Here is an 11,195-nt window from a genome sequence, read left to right on the forward strand (position 1 = left end):
CTTTAGGCTTAATAAACTCTTTAAAAAGCCTCTTGGACCACGTAAGAGATACGTGGTTCTCACAGCAGCGCTACAAACACATGATGATCTTATAGAATATGATGCATTCATGTAGATTAAACGCACCAACAGTGTAAGGGGTTAAAAACATGCAACATATTAATGCAGCATCCAGAAACATCATATATACCTGCAAAACACTGAACATTTGACTGCACTAGCAGTACTTTTTTACTTTAAGTACATCTTGCTGATAATACTTTCATACTTTCACAGACAGACTTATAGACAAGTAAAGGATCTGATCTTTGGGTGCTCAGCATCCCTAAAGCTCTGTCCCTAGAATCACCCCTGCCAAATAGCAAAGAGAAAATAAAAATGCACACCAAAAAAGAGGTCAGCTCTTATGGTTAAGACGCTTCGCCTGCTAAATACCTTATACTGCAGCTTTCGGACCACTCAACAGTAACGTAAAACTAAATGTCAGCAGCAAATCAATTCTTTACCTTGTGGAGAATATTCCTGTCCGTCTGCTGAGCTGAACACATCCGGTGTCACCCAGGTGATGCTGATCAAGTTGAATCAAATCACACACACAAGGCCACGACGTCCAACATCTCAACATTTATTCATTATATAATTCTGTGCAATAACAATGTACAAATAATTTCTCTGTAAATATTAAATCCGTAGTTAACATTTGTGGCCACGATATGAAACATAAAATACATTCAAGGTCTGTGAAGGCGTCAGTCGCTCTGCAGAGGTGAAAGAGGGACAGAGGTGAAGTGCGGAGGAGCGCGCACAGAGTCAAGATGAGTATCAGCTGTATTAAAGCTGTTAAAAGCACCTGTGTGTGTGTGTGTGTGTGTGTGTGTGTGTGTGTGCACCGAGGCCACCAGGGCAAACGCATGTACAATTATGTGACATCATCTTGCTGCAGTACACAGAATAAATGTTTGTTTGTCATCTGGAGGGTTTTCATTATCGTATTATATTTATTTCTACTTCTCCTGCATCTCAGAGGTAAATCTTGTATTTTACTCCACTACATTTACAGCTCCAGTAAGTATTCCCATGACAGTGTTTCATCCCATTCCTGTCCAGTGAAAACCACGTATCTCCAGATGTGTTGATGGTGAATGTTTGTGCCAACTTGAAGGATGAAGTGTTCCTGTTATGTGTGAAGCTAAATGCATTCTTTAATGAGCGTCTTGCTAGAAAAGGCTTTTTAGAGATACTTGGTTCTCACAGGACATTTGATCTTATAGATTATGATGCATTGCTGATTAAACTCACCAACAGTCTAAAGGAGTTAAAACATGCAACATACACAGTAATGCAGCAGCAATATTAATCCAGAAACATCATAGTAAAACACTGACAGGGAACAATTTACTGCAACATCAATACTTTTACTTTAAGTGCTTCTTGCTGACGATATTTGCATACTTTTACTCAAGTTAGATTTTGAATGGAGGACTTTTACTTGTAGTGGAGTTTATTTTTCAGTGTGGTATTAGTACTTTTGGTGAAGTAAAATATCTGAGTACTTCTTCCTCCTCTGCATGTGCACAACTCTGCTGCCTTCAAATCCACCGAGAGAGAGACGCTGTACAAATATAGAATCAGAGTCGAGTCGGTTGCCGTGGCAATCCACCGGGTATCTGCAACAACACGATGGGCCCCGTCACTGACGGGAGAGGATGGACGAGTCTCCAGAGCAACACTGAAAACACACACTTACACTTACAGACATGACTGCTGTCCTCTGAAAACCTCATGACTCCTTTTTTTTTTTAATTAAACTGAAGGATTCTCACTAAATGTTTGAACAATTAAATACGGTCATCACACTAAAAACAAGGCCGTCAGGGTATAAAGGTTCTCAAAAGACAGCACATCAACACCCTCCTCTGTCACTCACATTCATACAACACACTGTACAATCAACTGTCCTCTTCAGGGCTTTGTGACCTCACAACCAGCCAATCACAGTTCATCGGCTTCGTCTAAACTAGCGTGTGATTGGACAAAGTGTCCTGATGCTGGCGAGCTGCAGCAGACCAGGAAAAGTGCAGGAATCTGCTGTCAGCCTGTGCTTTTGTGATCATGTGTGTCAGTCACAATCCTTCATTGATAATCAACATGGAGTCTGATATGGACCGTTTGTCAATCAGGTGTCCTTGTCGTCTGAAAATGCAACGCGTAGCTGCCGGACGTCCCCGTCACTCATCCGGTCTCTGGGACGTGACGACTGGACCTCCTCGTACGGGGGCGGGGGGTTGTCGGGGCTGGACAATAGGGGGCGGTCGCTGCCATCCGACTGGTGGTTGAGAGAAGACAGGTGACGGCTGGGAGCTTCCTGAGCCAATAGGAGCTGAGTGGGTCCCGGCGCCGAGCAGGCGGGGAGGCGCTGCCCCCAGCTGCCGTACACCGCCTCCTCGTAGGAGGGGAGGGAGACAGGAAGTCCGTCCACCATCAGGTCCAGCTGGTCGGAGGAGCGACGGCTGCTGGGCCAAACATCAACGATATTGTTACACATGCTCCTGTAATTATCTATATTCAGGGTTGCTTCGTCTATAAACAGCTGCATATTTCAACTGTGGACCGTGTTATCATATGATACAAACAATTTCTTGATTTCTCACGTTAGTCGATGCAAATGTTTTTGTCTATAAAATGTCAGAAAATAGTGACCAGCGACGAGCTGAGCTGCTAATCATCTTCTCACCTGTGTGATTGACAGGGGTAGAGGCGGGACTTGACGACCAGGCAGACTGTGGTGGTGAGCAGGAAGATGGACACGCCCACCGCCGTCGTGGCCATGCTGGGCATGGAGTCGTTCACTCTGTCGTCAGAGTTCATGTTCAGACTCTCTGAGGAGGACAAGCACAAATACTGAGCGTGGAGACACGACAACAGACACCAGAATATATACAACGATCTGCTTTTCATGCACATTCTCAATGCATATTGAATAGTTTGGGGTTTGGGACACATTTGAAGATTTGTAATATAAAGGCTTTATAATAATAAAACCCTGACTTAATGGCAGCCACAGTACTAAACGTGTTTGTGTTGTGTTACAAAGTGGTATTTATGGAAGCAGTGACAGAAAATCATCACAAAACAGGAATTCTCAGAAATAGATGATCAAATACAAATCTACAAGGAGGGAGATTTTTTTTTTTATCCAATTATGTGGTTTTCTGAGCTCATACAGCAGCTTTCCATGAGGCTCTGACAGCGTCGACGCGGAGGAAATGTAATGGTTATTACGGCGGCTTCGCCCGCTTCCTCTTTCGGCGCTCTGACTTCCTGTCACAGCGGCTTTGAGTGAACGGCGACAGGGGAAGTTGGAACTGGTCTGAGGAAGGTAAAGCTTCTAGTTCTGCTGCAGAGAGTCTGAGTGTTTCTGTTAAATAGGTCAAAGTGAGCGGCTGCTGCGTTTTAGAGGCATCGGCCCAGAAACGCTCAGGGGTTCAGCGTTTTAGTTTTAGTGCTGATTAACATTTAGAAGAGAGACCAAACTCAACTGCAACAACACACTGAAGACTACCGAATGCCATTATTAAATACACATTAATATGCCTATGAAATGAATCCTGGAACAAAGAAATGACTCCATCACGTGTGGTGTATTCATACCTCTGATGGGGACGCAGGCGGGTATTGGAGGGTGCCACCTCCCGTTGCGGCACCTGGAGGCCCGGACCTTGTTGCTGACGTGGTATCTGGGCTCACAGAAGAAGTGGATGGAGCTCCTGTGGGGGAAACCTCGACACGGGGACGGATCACAGCGGAAACCTCCATGTTCTGGCACCAGAGGGTGGGTGCAGTTACTCAGTCGGTCTGGAGACACAGAAAACACAGCTATCTGTAGTTGCATCTCCTTTCTCAGAGTAAAAACCATAAACGCCTCTTCCTTTGTACCCTCCTTGACCTCTGATACACATGCATTTGTTCTCTTCTGGCTCGTGAAGGCCAATTGTTTCTGGTTATGATATTATTATTATAAGAAAAAGGTGGAAGAAGTATTCAGATTGAATGGACAGTGTTTTACTATTATAAGGGATGATGTTTCTGGATTAATGTTACTGCTGCATTAATGTGTATGTTGCACGTTTGCACTCCCTTATAGACCTTTAACGAGTTTAATCTTCATCATCGTATCGTATTCTAGAAGATCATCATCTGTTTGTACCATCTTTGATTTCAGCTTTTGTGACGATGCATTTCCCAGCTGATCCAAGAGGATTTTTAAAGAGTTAGCTAAAGAAGGAGGGGGATTTTCTTCCATAAATCACTTCCTGTGAGGCCATGAGAGGTTTTCCATGGAAGCAGGAGCATTCACATATTAATTCCCAGGAAAAGTGAGTCATTCCTGTAACCGTCATTATAAGTTGTTGCAGCGGTGTCGTCTGACGGTTGTTTTATGTGTAAAAAATGCAGCTTCCTGCTGTGAATCCTGGGTTGAACTGAAGAAGCTTCTTGGATGAGAAGTGAAACATCTGTCCAGCTGCCTACACTAAAGCTTCCGGAGATGTGTGGCTTCCACTGGACAGGAAGTGAAAGAACCACTGCTATCTGGAAAATAACTACAGCTGTCGGATGTAGTGGAGTAGAAAGTACAAGATTTACTTCTGAAATGTAGTGGAGGAGAAGTAGACAGTAAAATGGAAGTAAAGTACAACTATCTTGAATTTGTACATAAAGCTACTATGAGGAACTCTCGTTTTGCAGAAGTGTTTCTAAGCACCAGACTCCCTTTAGAAAACCTCTCATTTAGTCAGACCCGCTCAGTCCTGATCCTCCTGTGCCTCCCTTTCCTACAACATGGACCTGGCAAAGCTCTCCGCCAGGTGACAGGTGCAAGGTGGAAGCGAAGCCGCGGTGGGCTAGTCGCTGCTGGACTCTGGGCTTCAGTAGTTTCTGGTGAACCTGCATGATTTTGTCTGACTATGCAGAATCCGAGCATTAAGAAACATCTTCTTACTGTTGGTCTCGTTTAGTTATGTTTCGTTACCACTTGAAAGGTCCTCTCAGTAACTTAGTACTTAGTTTTAGCCTGAAAGGACCACGGTGTGAAAGGACATCAAGGCGATGTTGTTACGGTAAACAAAGTGAGTAAGAGAGTCTATGAGGTTTAGAGATTCATATTTCTGTAAATGCACTCTGCATGCCGGCAGCTTTTTTCGAGCATCAAAACGTTGCCCACATCCACCTCGTCTTGCATTACTCAATGGGCAGAGCAGGCAACGCCGTCACCCACTTCCGTTGCTTCTTCACCCTCCTCCTCTCGAAAGTCTGCGTCTGCAGAATCATGGTTTTCCACCGCCCCCGTAAGCCCCGAAACCCAACCATCAACATGTGAAGAGTAGGTCAAGTGTGAGAGTGGAAAATCGCGAGAAGTGAAGCTACAGCTGGAAACAGTCACAGCAAAAGCAATGATGATTTCAACGTCAGAAACAGGAAGTCACGCACAAATACAGAAACGTATACAACACGACAACGGGATCAACTGTTTCCAGGGCTCCCGATAAAAAGTGGTGCACACAGCTGGGAAACCCCTGGATTGTGTCCGAAATCACTCACTGCTCTCGATATAGTGAGTTCTTCATGCTGTAGTGCTGTCTGAATGTATATTTGAATGTATAATTACATATCAAGCTGTGTTGAAGTGTCATTTCGCTCAGCTGGGAGCCTCCCTAAGCAGAAAAGACTTTCTTTAGCGTCCCCTGGAAGCAGTTTCTGTTGCCGTGTGGTGTTTAGTGCGTCGTTTTCAGGTTCAATATCTGCTACTGAATGATGCAGAACCCAAAGACTTAGTCAATGAATGTTGGGGTCAGAGGTCATACCTGCCGTGAGGAGCGGTGAGGAGACCAGGAGGAGCAGTCCACAGACCAGACTGACGCGTCCACACGAAGATGGATACTGGACCGACACAGACATCAAACCAGCCTTCCTGAAGACGCAGCGGAGATGAAGAGTCAGAAAGCAAAGAGTCACTGAACAGGGAGCAGAAGTCACACCTCGCTCAATAAATGCAGATCTGGTTCTTTTCAGTCTGAATGTATTTTCAGCTGCGAACGCGCCTGCTGTTGTGTTCATTCACACCCGTCAGCTGCTGAGAGCCAGCAAGCCTTTGCTGCTTCACCTGCGGTCACTGAGCGGCTGCTTGATCAAAGATTTTCTATAACATTTCATTTAAGAAGCAGTTTATAAAACGTCACGCTTAAAGCCAGAAACTTGATTTTGGTCCCTTTTTGCTTCCCTAACACGTCTTCTTTCTAACTCATCTTCTTATTACATTGTATATTTGCATCGGTAGATTTCTCCTAATTTGCATATTTGACCTATATTGTCTTCAAAATGTGTAATTTTACGATCCATATAGCTAAAGGCCGTTTGAGACTCATTCCTCTGAAGGTTTTAAACATAAGAGTTTGCTCATATATCATTCATAGCTTGATTTGTACAACATTATATTCCCTATAACCACATTTTTTTATGGCTGTGAAAACTATTTTTATGATTTATGAAGTGATATAAAGAGATATACAAAATCCCCTCTTTAAAAATGTTTGACACTCATATGTAAACAAAATGAAACAAGAATGTTGAACCTGGTTTTATCCAACGTTCAGATTTCAGAGAGGGGATCGCTCTAAGCTGCATGAGCTTAGAATCGCTCTAAGCTCATATATATATATCCATATTTTGCTAAGTTGTATGGATACATGGAAGTATCGTCATGTATCGTGACTTAAGTATTATTATTATAGCATTGAATCATGTGGCCCCTGCTGGTTCTCACCACTATCATTTAATAAAAAAATAATACGTTTTCAGAAAACATGTAATACAACTAATAATTGCCTCTTTAAGGTCCTCGCTTTAAGGTCGACGCTCGGTCCTCGTTTCTCGTCAGAGCCTGAATAAATAAAGTTTTTGTGTTCTGCTTCTGATCCCCCCCCCCCCCCCTCCCCTCCCACACACACACACACACACACACACACCTGACTGTGCAGCAGCTGAGCAGTAAACAAAACAGAAACTGATCTTCACCACCACAACAACCCAAAGTCTTTCTCCAGATGACTTGCACCCTGCACCAAGCAGGGCAGCAGAGCCCGGGCCCAGCTGGAGCGCCAGCCTGAATGCCAGTGTGTTTTCAGCGCGTGAACATGTGTGTGTGTAGGCATAGCGTTCGCTGTCTGTAGTGTGTGTTTAGTGCTCTGATGTCTAGAGAGATGCCAGTCATCTGTGGAGAAGCGAGGGAGGGAACACACACAGAGAGCTCCGTCTTATGTGACCACAATCTGTGTGGGAGGTCTGCCTCTTAGTCATCGCGGCCCTCCGTGATATTAGAACAATCTGCTGGAGCGATGGCCAACTTGGAGACGCAATTATTGTGATCAGAGCAAATTAAAATGGCTCCCTTAAAAAAACACCAAAAGAAAAGGATTAATTCAGCTGTTTTTATGTGAAAACTGCACGTTGTGATGCTGTTAAATTAAAAGGAAGCTTTCTGGAAGAGAAAGTAGCAATATCACAGTGTAGAAATACTGTGTTGCAAGTAAAAAGTCTGCATTTAAGCTCAGGACAAAAGTACCATCATCAAAATACACTTAAAGTATATTATTTCATAATATATAGTATATTATCACATTGTAATGCATGCATGTGTTTCTAGTAAAAGTGGAGCTCATTTTAAGTACTCATACTGCTGTATGTACTTATATTCCACCACACCTTATGAACTCACGCCACATTTTCACAAGCTTAATGATGTGCTAATCAACCGGATCACAGTCGCTCCAAACATCACTCTGGAGAGGCTTTAAACGCCACAATCTGGCACTTCTGTGCTGCAGAAGACAAACGGTTGGAGCTTCACAGGTGACGTCACACCCGGAGGTCTGGATGAATTCACACAGAGAACACAGCGACTGTCTCAGAGATGTGATGTTTCTGGATTCATGTGTGTGCTGCATGTTGTAACTCCAATAGACTGTTGGTGAGTTTAAGGTGGAGCTGAAACATAATTTCCAGAGTATCTATCTTTAGTATGCTGACACATTTCCAGTGAAGCAGGAGGCGGGACATAACACTGGGAGGGATTTGATTTGATGGTTGAAAAGATGAGCTCACCAACTTCCTTAGCGCTGACTGATTGATGGATGTCATGATATTATTGGTTGAAATTGTTTGGTACCAGCTGATGTCAGCATGCACTATATTTTGTTTTTTTGAGTTACAAATACAAAACGTTTTTTATTTTATTCCCCTGCATAAATTGTTAAATAGGTGAAAATAAATACTGAAGTAAACTACCTCAAGGAGGTACTTTCCACCACTGTGCCGGTGACAGAGAGGAAGTTGAGCTGCATCTAACAGAAGTTCCACCCTGGTTAACTACCTGGTGAATCAGACAAACATGACGTTATGTGAAATGACGTAAAGTAAGGCTTCGTGGCAGTTAAGGGTGCAGAGTCTCTGGCTTGGAAAGTGGTGCGTTTTGTGTTTACGGCCACAACAGCGATTTGCTTGGTGAGAAACAGAGCTGGAGCGACCACCAACAGAAACCAGACAAAAACAAACCCTGCTGCACTGGGAATGAAGTCAACACCCCCGTGTTGATGCCGAGAGTCTTGACCCACTGAACCACATCTGACAATCTGGTGGATCAGTAGCCACGTTGGTGACTCTGCTGTTGCACTTTGCTCTTTCTGCTCTGTTTTCCACAGTATGTCTGAAACCAACAGGTGATTAACGTTTAGCATCAGCGTTCACTGTTTCTCTCTGGCGTTTTTTACACAACATTGTGTGTTTGGATGTCTGAGTTCGACCTTTCTGGCGGCTTATTGACCCGAAACCCGTTTCTACACTGTTTGAATGAGTAAGAATCAAAATCATGAAAGCATTTAAAATGGAGTGACGATGGTAATTGTAGCGAGGAAGTCAACGTGATCACGCCTTCAAAACGTCCTGTCTGCACTTAATGAGACATGATGATGTATTATATCAGCTACACCTGCTCCGTGTGATTGGTGGGATGGTTCGTGAGCGCTCTGAACAGCCGGTGAACACAATGTACACAAAGGAAGTGCTGATCCTACTGAACAGGTCAGAGAGGTGCAGCTTCTGTTACAATCTGCTGCCACAGATTTGTTTTATGACTTTAATCCATGAAGCACTTCTGGTTGAACTAGAACTATTAGACGCTAATTAGATTATAAAGTCCGATAAACATTAATGAAAGAAGCATAAACAGGGTGTAGTTTTGAGATTGCTGCTGTTTCGTCTTGTGACCAACAACTGGAAGTCATTAATAGTAATAATATTTTTAGAATTCTGCTCATATTAACATATTATTTTACATATTTATTAATGTCTTGATCACTGGTTGGGTTTTGAGCTGCCGCACACAAATAAAGTTGAACTGAATTGCCCTTGAAAGGCGACCAAGCGTTTCTATGGAGACCTTCAGTGTTATCTCTGCGGGTCAAGCGGTACATGAGGTGACGCAGGGTCACAGCAGGTCACACACACACACACACACACACACACACACACACACACACAAACACACACACACACAAACACACACACATTCAATAACATTGGTGTCGAAAAATGTAAATACTTTCCTTATTTAGTCTATGAGGTGTCCCAAAAAGTGAATGAAAAAACCTCAGTGACATCTTTTAATTGCCATTTTTTGTCCAAAACTCGATTTTTACAAACAGCAAAACATTGAGAATCTGGAAAATGACACCTGGATTACACAAAACCTCTTCTCCCCTTCAAACCTCCAGAGACCCCGTCAGTCTGAGACCAAGTCAGTCAGAGACCTGTTCTGTACTGATACAGTAACACACAGGTTATGTAAAAAGCTGCTTTGTTGCTCAGTGGTAGCTTTGAATTCACGGTGTTGATTAAACCTTTATTAGAGTTTAAGTACAGACACACACACACACACACACACACACACACACACACACACACACACACACACACACACACAGTCTACTGTCAAACCCTCCTCCCTCATGTGTACAAAGCATCAGCCCATATTTATCCCAGCACCCTTTGCACTATAAGCACCATTGCATTGTTGTCATATAGACTTAAACTTGCCCTTGTTTTAGGTGTCTGTCTGTCTGTCTGTCTGTCTGTCTGTCTGTCTGTCTGTCTGTCTGTTGCTGTGTGAGTAGCCTATAAAGCTACATTGAGAGAAATTACAAAACTGAAGCTCATTCATTTTATGTGTTCACTCCAATAAAGCGGACCCTGTTGTATCACCTTATCAATAAATCATGTACGGCTAATGATCTCTCTCTAACCAATCGATCAATCGGTTTGATCAAGCAGACGTTAATACATGATTTTAGTCACTATCCGATGTCTATGAAGGAGCCAAATATGAAGCAGGTGAACATGTCTCACCTGAGAGCCGCGGATGAGGAGGCAGCAGCGGCGGTGTGATGCGGTGTGAAGCGGTCGTCGAGCCTGCGGAGGAGCTGCTGCTGGTGGTGCTGCTGGTGGTGCTGCTGGTGTTCAGCGAGAAGTGAAGGCGGATCAGAGACCTCCGTCCGTTCGACCGTCTGTCCGTCAGCCGCCGCTCCTGCTCAGCAACAAGTGGGACCTTCTCGGCTGCTGTCATCGATCAGCTGTGTTTGACACGTAAGACGCGGCCTTCTGATTGGCCACTGCGTGACGACAAGCACCGCCCACCTGCGCGGCTCCGTCCTCTCTCTCTCTCTCTCTCTCTCTCTCTCTCTCTCTCTCTCTCTCTCTCTCTCTCTCTCTCTCTCTCTCTCTCTCTCTCTCTCTCTCTCTCTCTCTCTCGTAAATAAATAACTTCCTTTAAACTATTTGGAACATTAACAGTACACAATACTGTACTTTCTAGTGTGTAAAGGTTCTCAGTCATCCACGCCCTGGTAGTCTTTGAAAGTTTTGTTGAAAGGCTTTTTACCACATGTGTCTGACAGCTTTAGACAGTTACTGTTTCAGAAAGCAAGGGTTTGGTTCTGTAAACTGAAGCAACGCTTTAGTGCCTTAGACTTGCATTCTCTCTGCTGGCCATCAGGGGGCGACTCCTCTGGTTGCACAAAGAAGACTTGTCTTAATTACCTCAGTAAACATTGTAAACATGAGTTCATAAACTCTTCGAGTCTTCCTCA

The 11,195-nt window shown here is 43.9% G+C and overlaps 1 protein-coding gene across 2 annotated transcripts; it reads right to left on the reverse strand.

The window, feature by feature from the left end:
• Positions 1–609: 609 nt before the first annotated feature.
• On the reverse strand, positions 610–10,720 carry LOC311019995 (sushi domain-containing protein 6). 2 transcript variants are annotated; one of them, XM_084019701.1, is made up of 5 exons: positions 10,456–10,720; positions 5,862–5,968; positions 3,652–3,855; positions 2,735–2,879; positions 610–2,513 (listed from the first exon to the last, which is right to left on the reverse strand). In XM_084019701.1, the coding sequence occupies exons 2-5, from the start codon at positions 5,953–5,955 to the stop codon at positions 2,177–2,179; spliced, it is 780 nt and encodes a 259-aa protein (XP_083875827.1). In that variant the 5' UTR covers positions 5,956–5,968; positions 10,456–10,720; the 3' UTR covers positions 610–2,176. The 2 variants fall into 2 exon arrangements, with proteins under 2 accessions (XP_083875827.1, XP_083875828.1); XM_084019702.1 differs by having other exon boundaries at positions 610–2,510; positions 10,456–10,691.
• Positions 10,721–11,195: the final 475 nt, after the last annotated feature.

Source organism: Eutrigla gurnardus, assembly GCF_963514095.1.
Source record: "Eutrigla gurnardus genome assembly, chromosome: 10".
NCBI lineage: Eukaryota > Metazoa > Chordata > Actinopteri > Perciformes > Triglidae > Eutrigla > Eutrigla gurnardus.